General features: G+C 40.8%; 2 protein-coding genes across 2 annotated transcripts; one reads left to right on the forward strand and one right to left on the reverse strand.

Annotated features, from left to right (window-relative positions):
- Positions 1-974: 974 nt before the first annotated feature.
- Positions 975-5,910, reverse strand: LOC144632978 (uncharacterized). Its single transcript, XM_078491733.1, has 7 exons — positions 5,754-5,910; positions 4,654-4,754; positions 4,039-4,224; positions 3,079-3,465; positions 2,470-2,542; positions 1,741-1,879; positions 975-1,149 (listed from the first exon to the last, which is right to left on the reverse strand). Exons 1-7 carry the CDS (start codon positions 5,836-5,838, stop codon positions 1,110-1,112), a joined length of 1,011 nt encoding a protein of 336 aa, XP_078347859.1. The 5' UTR covers positions 5,839-5,910; the 3' UTR covers positions 975-1,109.
- A 1,693-nt stretch (positions 5,911-7,603) lies between these two features.
- On the forward strand, positions 7,604-13,441 carry LOC144634016 (cornifelin homolog). The gene is made up of 4 exons (XM_078492947.1): positions 7,604-7,739; positions 9,127-9,435; positions 9,906-10,045; positions 12,250-13,441. Exons 2-4 carry the CDS (start codon positions 9,150-9,152, stop codon positions 12,346-12,348), a joined length of 525 nt encoding a protein of 174 aa, XP_078349073.1. The 5' UTR covers positions 7,604-7,739; positions 9,127-9,149; the 3' UTR covers positions 12,349-13,441.
- Positions 13,442-14,485: the final 1,044 nt, after the last annotated feature.

The following is a 14,485-nucleotide window of genomic DNA, read 5'->3' on the forward strand; positions in this document are numbered from 1 at the left end:
GCCTATTTATCAAGTGCTTGCCTTGATTTTGCGATTCATGTGACATAATTTGAATTAAAACTTGAAGGTCCTCGCAAACGTAGCCTGAAGTGCAGACGCCGCGAGCACTTGAATTGCCTTACTCTCACTCCATTGTTTGTCTTTTCACTCGATGGAATATTCAGCGCAAGCTAGTCCAAGATACACCTTTTCCAAAATATAAGTGTAAATGTCGTTTAAAGTGGTCATGCAGACTATCGCAAATGAGAGATTGAGAAATCTTTGTTGCTGAAACATTGTTTTGCTGAATATGTTACCCCGTTGTGCGCACACGAAACTTTGGCTGCAGAAGCGAATTTCTTTTCTAAAGGAAAAAACAGTTTCTGAATTTTTTCAGAAACTTACACAGCAAATGTTTCTAGCCCTCTTTGTGCGCCAAGAAAACAGTTTTGGGAAACAATGTTTCCGCAACGTTTCCTTATTTGCCCTTGAAACCGTTCCGGACGTAGCAAAGCAGGTAAAGGGGCTAATAGAAAGAACACAGGAAAGAAGAAAAAGAACACTTGAGATAAAAAAATCGGCCCCAGGAAAGAAAACGTCTTAATAAGAACCTACATATCCACTAAGTTAAACGTGGAAATTGGCGGAATAGAATTGAAAAATGTCGCATTGTTTCATTGTTTTACCTTATTGACATCATGCAAGCCAATGACGGAGTGTCTCTAACAGTTATGCCCCCGACATGAAAATATAAACAGGGCCAGAAAAAAATAAGACTGAGGCAATGTCCACGCTTAAATTCTCTTCCTAGGTACATGTATTTATTTTCTTTCTTAAAAAACAACAACAAAAACAAACAAAAAATAATTGAAGCAAGTGCCTCGGTTTGCATCAAAGCGGCTGCGGTCCTGATAAAGCACTCCAGTGAAAACTTTAAATATTTGTGTGCCGTCAGTGAAAAAATCACCAAAAAATTATAAGGCAAAAATTAGGCAATACAAAAGATAATAACAAAAAGATATATTTATTGAACATAATTTAGAGTCAATTTAACATGTATATTTTTGAACAACATATAGGAAATCAAAAAAAGAAATCTCTTGCTTCAGTGTCGACTTTTTCAGAGTGTTTTAGTGACGTTTGCTGTTTCGATCGGCGTGCCTGGCCATTCTAGAACAAAAGATCGTATATTAACATTACAGTTAAGAAGTCTTCACCGCACACGTTCCCAGGGATCGAGAAAGGAGGGGGGTGGGGGGGGGGGGTAGGTTTGTACTTGGATGCTCCGCCCCGACGTCCATACCCATACACTGACTTACCGGTTAAATACTCAACAGAAAACTTATCCTTTTTACGTACCTACAGTAGAAATACTGCTTCCCTTTCCTAGACTTTGCAATTGAGTAACGCAGTTGAAATATTTCGAAGAATCGGCCGTAGATATTTTCACAGGTCCTTTCAAATAACTTATAAAATGACACTTTTCCTTGCTGCCTTCCTGTATTCGACCTCGTGAAATTCCTTTATATACTTCAGCTAGACGTCCTGTTCCCATTCACTCTATTTGGCGCGAAATTCTGAATGACGTCACTGAACAACTGCACGCACCCACATAACCCGTTCCCAGTGCTTCGCGTTTGTTCGCGTCAGGAGGAGTAGGCCTTGGAAGGAGGATGCTGCTTGCAGACTATTGGATGCGAGCTGTCAGTCCTACTAAGATAAGTATTGATGGCTTTCTTTTACTATCCATTTAAAGCTTACCTTATCATTTGGCGCTCATCCATCATAGCAAACTTCATCAAGGCGAACGAGAAATAAAGAATGACCCACGTATAGCCAATGCACTCAATGGAGTCCATCCAATTCAAGGGCCACAGCGCCATTAACTTAGACAAGTGTTCTACAAAAAAACGAGAGTAAAGTTACCCTCGTATTTGGAAATCCTGACCCGTTCAGAGCCCAAAAGTGGACCTCTCTACCCAGACTCCAACGCGTCTCTCAACGGGTTTACAAAGTTGACATGATATTTCAGAGCTTTGTTGGTGAGTAACGTATCTATTATCATCATCATCACTTTTATTTACCCTTGGATTTTTCAGTGTAGCTTATACAGCTAATATTTCCGAGTATTTCAACAGTGTACACAGTACAACGGGCAAAGACCAGACCACAACACCGGGAACTTCATGCCCTACTCTCTACGATAGGTGTGTAGGTTCCTTTACGTTCCCTGCTGACCACAACACTACAGATTCAGGACACGAGGCCTACGGTTTATCGTCCTTATCCGAGAAGACTATAATATTTAACAATTTGCAGATGTCATTGCAAAGGCAGCATATTCTCCTCAGTTATTTTAAGACCCTGATTGTTGGTCCGGTTTGGGACTCGAACCCGAGACCTCCCGCACGGTAGTCCGGCGCTCTACTAACTAAGCTATCCGGTCGGCGATCAAGGTTTGCACAGTAAAGACTCAGTACTACATCTTACCTCCGATTGTTTTGCAAGTTTCAATATATCCTAGCACAGCTGGATACTCTTCCAAGAATAATGCAGTCTTCAACTTAAGAAGATAAAAAATGAATATTTTGTTAGCTTCAACAGCAGAGAAACCACACCTATTTAGGTAATGATCTTGGCTTTACTTATGTAGAGACAACAAAGAGGGACGGTAACTAACTTCAATTTTTGAGTTCCAGGGGAAGGGTTAGTCAGTTATATTACAGACTGATCGAGAACCCCCAGAAAGGCGTTATATTTACCATTTACCCAGAAAAAGTCACTACGAAATTTCTAACCCAGAAAAGTCCTCAGATTGCAATAACAGTCTTCACACCTCCCAAACACTAAAATACTTGAGTACCACCACCCTTCGTCTCTGGGTTTGAGTGCCAGCTGTAAGTATGCCTTCATGGGAACGGTCAGGTGGAGCACACGCACACGCACAATGTGCTGGGGGGTGGGGTAAGGGAGTTGCTTCTCTGGAGTACACAGAAGACGATGAGTTATAGCGGAAGGGCTTTCCAGTTTTGTATAAGATTTAAATACAATATGTAATGTGTTTCCTCCCGTTTTCAACAAAACATCTCTGTCCCCTACCTTAATATCTCTTTTGACGTCAATAATAATCTCGCACAGCCAAATCACAGCTCGTATAACAGGGCTAACCATCATCCAGATCACTTCCAGAACAGCTTCAATCAATTTGATGGGGTCGTCAAATTGTTTGTTGACTTGCTTCTTCAAAGAACTGCAAACGCCTGCCACGAAATTGTATGCGGCCACAATTTTGTTTGCAAGGCTCTTGAATGGCCACGCTATCCAATGTAACACTTTCATCACCTTCTCTGCCCAAAAATTGTACACGATCGCCATTTTATTTGCAAGGCTCTTAAATGGCCACATGATCCAATCCAATGCCGTCGTTGTATCCGCGCCACTGTCTGCAACTGAGCTGTTGTACTCAAGCGAAATTTGAATACCATCCTGCGCAAAATGAAAAGAAAATTAGAAAGAGAACATTGTCTTTTTTTCAGAGAAGCTTTTGTAATTGCATTGAAGCCGCAATTTCTCGAACCTCCCTATATTTCCAACGAAAAACCTTTTTCTTTAATTTTGATTTGTTTCACTAAATCAAGCATGCATTTCTCCTTTTCCTTAATTGGAGGCTCGAGAAATCAGGACTCCAATGTTAAACAAAGAGGAGCCCCGCAAGTATGAATGCTGGTTATGTCAAGAAAAATAATCCCAATCCCCGAGACAAAAGGGCTTTCAATTCTCATTTTAACTAAAGCAAGCATGCCGTTTCTTAAACAGTAAGGGTGAAACAGTTTTTCCGTGCTTGCATGGTAACTAGTGCAAGTTTTTGCTTGGGTTTCTGTATCGGTACATATTGTGTCAGTTTTGGTTCGTTGAATAGGCAACTGTGTTTGACTTTGCTTTACTCTGGATTCATTTGGTAATTTCGTTGGTACGGCAAAAGCAAAAAAAATCCGCTTTATGACTAAATCATAAATCACCCAGTTTATGAACAGAAAAGATTAAATTATTTAAACTTGCCTTTGTGGTCAATATTTTTCCGTCTTTACTCCTTCCAGTCCTGTTATATGTTTCACACTTAACTTCCGCCACGTTCAAGGTGACCCTCATGTTAACTGACCTGATGTGCAGTCCGATAGAGTACCGTGATGGATTATCTATACCTGTGATAAATTTCTCCTTTGAAGCCAATATTTCATGACTCACCTAGAAAAATAAAACAAAAATGCTAGAATCCTTTTTTTAAAAAAAAAAACATACTTACCAAAATGAAAAATATTTGAAACACATTGGTAGAAAAAAAAAGAACTTTGGTTACTGAACTCGTAACAAGGAAAGGGGCCAAGAGACATTTTAAAGTATCATGTGCAACAAGTTTTCATGCTTTGTGTCTCCGAAACCCACCCCTAGTAGGCTCCTGTCACTCGGTCTAACTTATTCTCTCCCCGACCATGGAACTAAGCAATGAAGTCTTTTCCCTTTCCCTTTTGTCCAATAGCATAAACTGAGGGAACATCAATACTTCTTCGACATCCACTGGGAGAAAGTCAAATGCCACTGCTGTGCTTTTTGTAAGGATTTAAAGTCAAACTGAACCATGCCTCTATTAATTTATATATAAACTAAAATACTTACATAGTAAGCTTTGATTTTCTCTGTGACCATTTTAATATCCTCGCTTGCCTTTTCCACCTGCATGCTGATATCGAGGCAGTTACGCGAGTTCAGGCTTGTCCCTGGGCAACAACGGAAAGAAAGTTCTAAGCACATTGACAGTATAACCAACAAACAGAAACTCATAAGGGGTTTCTGTTTGCTAGTTAAAGATGGGTTTCGGTAGCAAATTTAATTGACTTTATGCAAACGAAAAAATACCTTATTGTTACTTATTTTCGCGGGTACTTAATTTCGCGAAAATGGAACAGGAATATTTCGCGAGACTTAATTTTCGCGATTTGGCCAAAAATACGTAATTAGCATAAAAAATACAATAGAAATCGTTTAGAATTAATTTTCGCGGGTCTTTAATTTCGCGATTTTTTGAAAATCGCGAAAATCGCGAAAATTAAGTCCCGCGAAAATAAGTAACAATAAGGTACTTCTTCATTGTAAAGTCTTTTAAGCCACCGTCTAATTCCGAGTAAAAACCTTTAACGGTCATCAAAGTGGCGCATTTCTAACTAAACACTAGCAGTTTGCTTATATGTTCCGTTATGCTGAGAATTCTGAAATAAAAACTTTACAGTTTTGCGCGCGCACGACTGTAAAGTAACCATGGTAACGAGTTCTTTTCTCTTGTTGACAAAATGAAACTTGATCACTGTTCATGGAAACACAATTAAAAAGAAAAATTCTCCTTCCGTCCTTTCATTATGGCATCTTAATGTTCCAGGTTGAGTGAAATTCTTTCCGCAGCATAAAACAAATAAACGTAAACTAAGTTAAGCGATGATTTTGTTATCAAATTAGTTTTTTCCCGCGCTTTTCGCAGTGTAAAGTCACGGAAAAGTTTTTGCGTTCTGTGGTCCGTTCGTACGATTTTTGTTAAATTTATCCACAACCAACTAATTTACACACCAAAACCACTGGTATTTACAATTAAAAGCTCTAAACAAGCTATTTAAGGCTGGCTTAATTGAGAGAATTGTGCTTAAACCTTACCGGATACGCTTTTCAATATCAATAACGGTTTTAATTCTTGAAGCGCAAGTTTCACCACCTCGCAGTAGCCTTACCTTTTTGTCCAACGACTTTGCAGTCAGCAAACTTTGAGCAAAAGCAACTCAAAACGCAAAAGGCGAGAATTACGGACGTTCTCATTTTCCTGTGCGTTGTTTCTCCCGTTAAACCATTTCACCCATTGAAACACAGTTCACGGCTGAAGAAACTCTGAGAGCGCGCGCGCTATTACACAACAAAGGACGCGAACGTTACAAAGGAGAATTTGTAGCTGACGTCAATATTTCCATTTTGCAATGGAAGGAATATTCGCCAGACGGAATCTAACACCTGTGCTAGAAAGGTTGTGTGTTAAGGTTGTAATAAGTACTTAGGTAAAGCTCAAATCCTACGGCGACAGACTTCAACAATCCCGTCCTGTTACAATTTTAGTTTTTTTTTTTACTGTTCTAAGAGCTCGCGACAGTTGACGTGCATAACAGTATGCACGCGCGCTTGGAACGGTGTTGCTTGAAGGCAACTTTACACAGGACAACTTGCAACAATGTAGGGCGAAAAATCGAACACCGTGTAACATGGTATGGGGGACAATATTTCGCACAACTTTTGACTCGACAACACGTTGCGAGTTTCTGATCCCAAGTCAAAAACCTGCAACGCAAGATGACGAATATTTAGAAAGTTGGCTCGTGTAAATGGGGTCGCCGACGATTTTTCGGGCAACAACTTCCCGGTCTTGCACGAAAAATCGTTGTTGCAGGTTGTCCCGTGTAACACAGCCTTAAAAGAGCGTGGAAAAGTTTTTCTAAAAGGAAATGCATAGTCCGACCACTCTCCGATAAAATAATCAAATTTTGGTGCAGTTACGCAGCAGTCGCGTGTACGAAAAGTTCTATGCACTTGTTTTGCGCAACCTTACTTACCCAGTCCGCTGTCCGAACGATTTCATAGACTGAACGCGCCGCGAAGCATTTTTAAAATGTTTTGGGAAGAAAAATATTGATTATTCAGTCACAAGTTGAAGTAGGAGAACCCAATGTAGTGCGCGGCACGCGAATTTTGTTATTTGAAACCTCATCTTCTCGCGCCCTAACTTCGTGCTGTAAAGAGAAACGCGTAGCCTAATTTGTTTAAACTTTGAAAACTTTTCCGCATGGATTAGCCCCCCTCCACTCATCTGCCTTTTCATCCTATGGTTTTTAAATAGTTTTAAATATTTTGTTCATAATTTTTGTAATTTTTTAGTGGTGTACATAGTATATCATGATTTTTATTTCTTTTATTTCGGGAAACGTTCGTAGGATCAACCTCGTGTTCAGGCCCTTTTCAAGATGTTTTTTTAATGTTGTATATTTTTTCATCTTATCGTCTTGAACAAATTAAAGGGGATAGGTAAAGGTAAAGTCTGCGTACCGTGAGCCTAGTGGCCCATCAGGCCGGAGCTTATCCCGAACTAGCAGAGGTTCAACCTCGTTCCCAGGGCTTTTCCTTGGTGATTTGGAACGGAGGTTTGTAAAGGACTGAATGAATGATTAGTAGCAAGCAAGGCGTAGCTTTTTGCCCTCTCTTTTTTCCTGATACGGACTACTCTTTATTATGAACAAAAGTTGTGGTCCCTATCTCTGTAATATCTCTGTAACAATGAAACCACTTTCGTCGTTTTAAAACGCTGAGACCCAATATTTCGATGACAATGACTTTTTGAATGGGCCCTCACCGGTTAACCCGTGTCAAAACTCATACCGAAAAAAAGTGTTGTTAATGTTGTTGGTGCTTCTTTTATGTGTTCTAGGTGCTTCGAGATTAGGTCTTCGTTTCTGGGGGCTTCGTTTTCGATAGCTATATATACTCATCGAGAAGATCCGATTTGCCTAAGCCCAGGCCCTCACGGCAGCCGTTCCAGACGGTTGCGTGACCCACCCGACAGCCGCCTTCGTTCTCGTGACTGCAAGATTAAATTTCCATTCCTCTTTGAAACGGGAAGCTGGTATTTGCGTGTACCGTTTGAAGATACCTTGCTGTATATCTTTACCTATCAAGAGGTAAGCCAAGATTCTTATATTACCATTTAGCATTGTATTCCATTTCGTTGTAAGCCGCAGTCCTTTTTTAATCCCCTCGCTTTTATAACAAAGAAGGAAGAAACTTTCCCTGCTTGTTTCAATCTACTGTTGTATAAAGCGTTTTAAAAACACGATTAGTATGCAGGCCGTAATATTCAAGTAATTTCATTTGAAATTTTCAACCGAAGGCTAGGACAGTTAACGTTAACTTTTCTTGCTGTCGACGGCCAGCTAAAGAAGAAAAGAAGCCTAGTTAAGCCAAGCATGGCGGTTTTTCGGCTAAAATTTGCCGAGACGCATTGTTTATTTTACGACCATCGTTTTCTTTGGGTTTACACTCTACACTGACCCCTGCAAGCGAAATATCAAATGATATGAAGTCTTCAGTTCGAACGGTTCCTCGCATATATTTGGTAGTGCAATTAATTAAATTTTCTATCGTCCTTCGAATTTCAATACGGAATATTCATGTTTGTGCGTGGCCAGTTGCAGCACTTCCATTTTTCCGGGTTTAGATAGTCGAGAAGCGGTCAGTGTCGCTTTCGTCGACGTTTTCGCGTATCAGTTATCATTTTGCGTCCCTGTCATTGAAGACTGTGCTGTGACATATCACTTCGACTTGAAAGAAGTGGAAGTCAGTTTTGTTAATCACTCTTCCGCTAAGTTGAAACGGGCGATAAATTTATTCTCGTAATTGTTTTCAATTTGTGTGCATGTGCCGTGCAGCACACAATGCTGGAACACAAGCTAGCGTTGTGGAAGTTCGATGCTCAATGTGCTATAAAATGATTAACATATATAAAGTTTATCCACTGGCGAATTTCTTTGGTGTTAATTCATGGCTGAGAATTCGATGACGATTTAGTTTAATGAGCTGAGATAAAGCGCCGAAGCTTTTATAAATTCAATAGTGAATAGCGAAATCCAAACACATTAAAATCCGTAACATTACGAGAAGACAAGGTAACTTGTTTATATTATTACTATGTATTTAAAGATCGACTGAAGAAAAAGACGAATTTGTTTTTGTTTTATTTCGACGAAAGAGAATGTATATAAATATTTAAATATTCTGTACGTGACTTGGTGGGGGTAGGGGTAGGGAATGCGTTTCTGTGCGTCGTCGACTGTTTTTTGGCTTGCTTGGAGGTAAGGTTATTCGCGTTCGCAGCCGTTGTTTGTTCTTGTCATAGGGGTAATAAGAACGGGACTTCCGCTCAAAACGGGAAGCGCGTTGGAAAATGGAGAAATAAAAATGAATTCAGTTTTTTTTTTTTTAAAAAAAGATCATCTCAAACAACAGTTGAGCTAACCTCATACTGTATTGTATACTGACTGACATTTTCTTCTTCTCTGCGTTACTCAGATTTAGCTTGCCATCCCTGAAACATGTCGGAGAAACCTGGTGTGGGATATAGTGAAATGCAGAATGATCCCGGAGCGGGAGGCCCCCCTCCCTACGGCATGCAACCAGGGTATCCCCCGGCTCAGGCAGGGTACCCGCCACCTCAGCCAGGGTACCCACCGGCACAGCCAGTGATGGCCCAGCCAGCAGGTTTTCAGCAAACCACTAACACGACTGTTGTCGTGACTCAACCGGCTCCACTGGTGTTACAACAAGGAATGCGTGACTGGCACAGTGGTCTGTGTGGATGCTTTGAGGACTGTTACTCTCGTAAGTGAAAAAATAAAACTCAGTAGAGGCTTGCAATGACTTTTGCAAAGCATTTCATGCATTTAACGCGATTTTGCGTTACTGAGATCTACGATTGAGTTCAAGATCTGCAACCAATCATAGCAGCACAAACGTTACACTTGACTTGGCGTACGCGCGTTTTCGCGCGCTTGGCACCGGTTGCATGTTTTCCCGCGCTTGGCAGCGGTTGCATGTTTTCACTTTTCACTTTAGGTTCTGACTGGTAACTTGTATTATTTGGTTTTTTTTATGAAAACTGCTGTAAAAGTTTTTGAAGCTTCCCGTCGTCTCTCCTAGCTCATTTTATTTTTTTTGCTCACGTGTGTCAGCTCGTATGTATACTTACTTTGCCCGTTGCTCGCAAGGTATTTGTATAAACCTCTCGTATGTTTTTATAACATGGGAAATAAATCACCAAAAAGATTTGCTAATAATTTGTTTAATTGCAGTTTGTTTGGGATTCTGGTGTCCGTGCTTTTTGCTGTGTGATGTGTCCTCGAGAATGGGTGAAGGTTGTTGTTTTGCGACATGTTGCCCTGGAGCTCTTGTTGGGCTGAGAATCAAACTCAGGGCGCAGGAAAACATTCAGGTAGGCTTACCGACCTCAACGTTATGCATCAGTCAATTGAAACCCCGGCCCCCCGACCCCCCTACCCCCGGGACTTAGCGGGGAATTTAACATTTACCAAGTGTTAAGAAACGGCTGATTACCCCGTCCCTGGGGCCAAGACGTCTGTTAAAAGCCCCGCATAGCGGGGTCATCCGAACCGAATGAAGAAACAACTCAAGACTTTAAAGAGCGACTTTCAGGAAAACCGGGCAAGAATCTTGATTTCGTTGCAGAAGTGGAAAAATCGATTTCTTTCATTCATTGTCTATATATAGTGATAACTGAGGTAGGAAACAAACCTGATGTAGTTTGTTTCCGCCAAAAGCCCGTTTACTGTGAGAAAATAAGAAAATCGGTTTTCGTTGCAAGAGTCAAAAATTTGCAAAGTAAACTATTAAGAACACACCTGTCGGAAGACCCTTAATATCGGGGTGTAATGGCACTACAGAACGTATTTCAGCTTTTCTCAACCATCTACTTTAGCCGATAACGCAAAAACAAGCCTCGTACAAACAGAATTTATTAACTTCACTGAGAAAATTGAACTGCTTAAAAAAGCCTTCCGCCTTGTCTATATGGAAGTCACCAGCCTTTACACTAACATACCACAAGAAGTAGTTATTAAAACTGTATGCGAAACATGCGAAGAATTTCATCAAGGTACCCTCTCGCACCTACCTGATTTTTAAGAGAAATGCTTAGTTTTATCCTTCAAGAAAACTCGTTGCATTTAAATGGAAAAGATTATCTTCAAACCCATCGAATGGCCACGGGCACGAAAATGGCTGTAGCTTCTGCATACATCTTCATGGCCAAAAAAGAAAACGAAATACTCAGACAAAGTAGCAATAAACCCCATCCTTTGGAAGCAATTTATTGACGACATCGTTTCTAGGGTGTTTCTAAAACTCGACTCATTGACATTACCAAGAGATCCTTGAGAGACAAAATACTTTCTAAAGGCAAACAGTTTTCATCCTACGATAAAATTCACGTCAGAAACAGAAACCGGCGGACACGATAGCGTACAAAGGTGACAGATTCCACGAGGAGTCTATCCTTGACGTGCGAACACATTACCAACCTAAGAAGCGTTTCAATACACAAATTTCTATTCGTGTCACCCACCAGGCATCACGAAAGGCTTTATCAAGGGAGAGGCGTTAAGAGTTCGTAGAACAAATTTCTCACAACGTACGTTTGAGGAAAACTTCAGGCCCTCATGTTAAATCCCGGCTGTCGTCCCCGCTTCAGGTGATCGCGTGCTGTTAAATCACTGCTCCACGGCCCCGGTCTTCTGACAATTTGTTAAATCCACCGCCCACCGGGGCTAGCGTGTCGTTAAAAGTGCGTTAAATCCCGGCTGTGGACGCGTTATATTCCCACTAAGTCCCGGGGGTCGGGGGGGCCGGGATTTCAATTGACTGATGCATTAATCAATTGGCTTTATAGTTCGCCGCTGGAACGGATAATAGCCGAGGTGTTGCGTGGCATATTCAGATTCAAAATACATGCGTGACCGTTCATTCTAAGACCATTTACAGAAATCTGGAATGACTGTCACACAAAAGAGAACTAAACTAACTAAAACCGCAATGCAGTTTTCATTTAGACTGCATGCAAATGATTTTTGAGTTTTCCAGCTTTGCTTGAATGATGAATGATGTCACGTTTTTGGCAAACGCTTATCCGAAAACGGAATTATCCCGTACTAGAGAAATCAGTTTTGACACCTTCGTATATCAGTTGCTGAGGTAGGTTAAGGTAAAGTCCGCATAAGATCCTGGTGGCCCATCGGTTTCCGTAGCATGACGCGACTAGGACTATTTCTGCCTTTTACTCCCCTTGGATGGAATGCTAGTCCATCGCAGGGTTACCCTAAGCATTAAATTGGCCAGAACCCATTTATACACTTGAGCGAAGTGAGGCACGGCTATAAGAGTAAAGTGTCTTGCACAAGAACACAACGCAGTGCCCAGGCATGGACTCAAACCCGAACCACTCGATCCAAGGTCCAGCCAACTAACCATTAGGCCACCGCGCCTCCCACAATAATTAATGAGGAGACGTAGGCAACCTCTGACTAGGAAGCGAACACCGTGAACTCGTAGGCCCCAGATCTCCTTGTTACGTTGCACACCACACTGCTCGCTAGCAAGTTTACATTTTTTGTTTATTTCCAGGGTTCCTTGTGCAATGATTTCTGTGTGGCGCAGTTCTGCGGAGCCTGTGTGCTGTGCCAACTGTCTCGTGAGCTGAATCACGTTGGAGTAAGGCACTGATCGGCCTTTTCCAGCTGTGATCCGATTTCGTGGAGATTAACGTTTCGTGAAGCGAAACTTTGTTAGTGCATTATATTCAGTTGTAGAAACAATATTGTTACTCAAATATGTTTGTATGAGCTTGAAAAATTGTGTGTTTTTATCATACGTTAGTTTCTATAGAACGCGTGAGTTGTGTCACTGATTTAATTAATTAATTACTGATTTAATTAATTTGAGATGCCGCAAGTTACAAAATCTTATTTCACTTTTAATCAAGACTGAACCATTCACCAATTGGTTTACCATGGTAAGCAAATACGTTGAGAATGGCCTGTGTGTACTGCTTACACTCCCATTCTTGGGGTGCAAAAACTACGCTCTAACCGATACCTAAGAAACCTATCAACCTATCAAGTTACTATCAAGTGAACCTATCAAACCTATTGCAATGCCTATCAAATACTGGTTGCCATTTATTGCAGTCCGGAAGAGAGAGGATGGCTGAGACTTTAGAAATTAAATACGTAATTGACCAAGAACCTTTAATTTTTGTTGATTTTATGACTAACAAGTGTGTACAATACACAGCTATCAGCATTGTTTAGATCATAGTTAATAGAGGGAAATGGTTAGGAAGCCCGGCAAACATCAAAAGAACAAATAACACACGTAACCACCTATTGTATTTTGTCAGGTTTTGTGCAGGGTCAACCCCCAAAATAGCGAACAAAAACATACTACAAAGAACTTTACCGGGCTTCCTAACCATTTCCCTCTATTAACTATGTTTAGATCTGGTGACGTCTTCTCACGCTAAAGATGATTTCAAAAAACGGTTAAAATTTGCATGAAATATGCAGAAAGAAGAAACAAGCTGCATGAAAGACATTCTTAGAACATATATACGTATACAGTTAAGAAAAAGGCAATCCTTGAAGCGCAGTGGCGGATCGAAAGAGGGTGCTTATGTGAGCGGGAAGAGGGAGGAGGCGGGGTGGAAGTGAAAATGAGTATTAGACGTTCTTGATGATTACCCGTAATTAGATAAGAACTGTATTAAGGTTATGTTTTTTACGTAAAATTTATTAAACTCTACATCTCCACGAATAAATATTGTTTTGAAGCAGTTATTGAGTCTGAAAGATTCGCATTCGTGCTTCATTGTACTCTAGTCTTACTGCGTAAAATCGCATTATGACAAGGACGAAGGTTTAGTGGCCGTGTTTTCACGCAACAGTTGGCTAAAATTTGCTAAAATGTATTGTTCGAGTTCTAAGTCCATCGTTTTCCATGGATTATTTTATACTGAATCCTTCAAGCCAAACATAAAAACTATGTGAAGTCTTACCGGCGGTTTGTAGCATTTATTTAGCCCGCGTAGCTGGTGGTTTTGTTGGGGACTTTCTCTCGCGCGCGTTAACACCAACAAAACAACCAGCAACGCAGGCTAATTTATTTGGTAGTGCAATTACTAAGATCCTATACCTTGCTTCATTTCAATCCTCTTTTGAACGGGAAGCCCGTATTTGCGTACGCGTGTACGTGATCTCGTATTAAAGTTCCTCGTTGGAATGAGGGAAGCCGATAGTTGCATTTTCTTTAATTTGTACTGATATCAGGAGGTCAGCCAAGATTCTTGCATTTGACAGTACAAACGTGTTCCGCCCCTTTTCATGCCGTAGTCCACTTTAAATATAATCATATCGCCTCTACAAAGAAAGAACAAACTTTGCCTGCTTGCTTATTTACAGTATATGCGTCCATGAAAACATTTTAGCCAGACTGTAGCATTCAAGAGATTTTTCATTTAAGACTGCTTTGCTGCTGCTTTGCACAAATGTCGCATGATCGAAGGTCAAAACTTTCTTAATGATTTCGTTCTATGCATTCCATTCATTTTTAGTGGAAACCCAAAGGAACACGCTTCCATCTTCGTTCCTATGCAAGCTTGACGAAACGAGCGAGCCTCGAAAGTTCTGCTGCAGGATTGATTTTGATTAGTTTTGAAAACAAATAAATGGCCGGAAGTAAAACACCAAGAAGTTCGTTCAGTCTTAATTTTAAAAGCAAGGTATGCGCAATTCAACCGTAAGTCCGATATTTTCAGACTCTCCAGGGTCGCTTGTTTCCCGACCGCTGGTCAAGGGGAACGAAG

The sequence above is a fragment of the Oculina patagonica genome, chromosome 12 (genome assembly GCF_052425735.1).
Source record: "Oculina patagonica isolate OP01 chromosome 12, crgOcupat, whole genome shotgun sequence".
NCBI lineage: Eukaryota > Metazoa > Cnidaria > Anthozoa > Scleractinia > Oculinidae > Oculina > Oculina patagonica.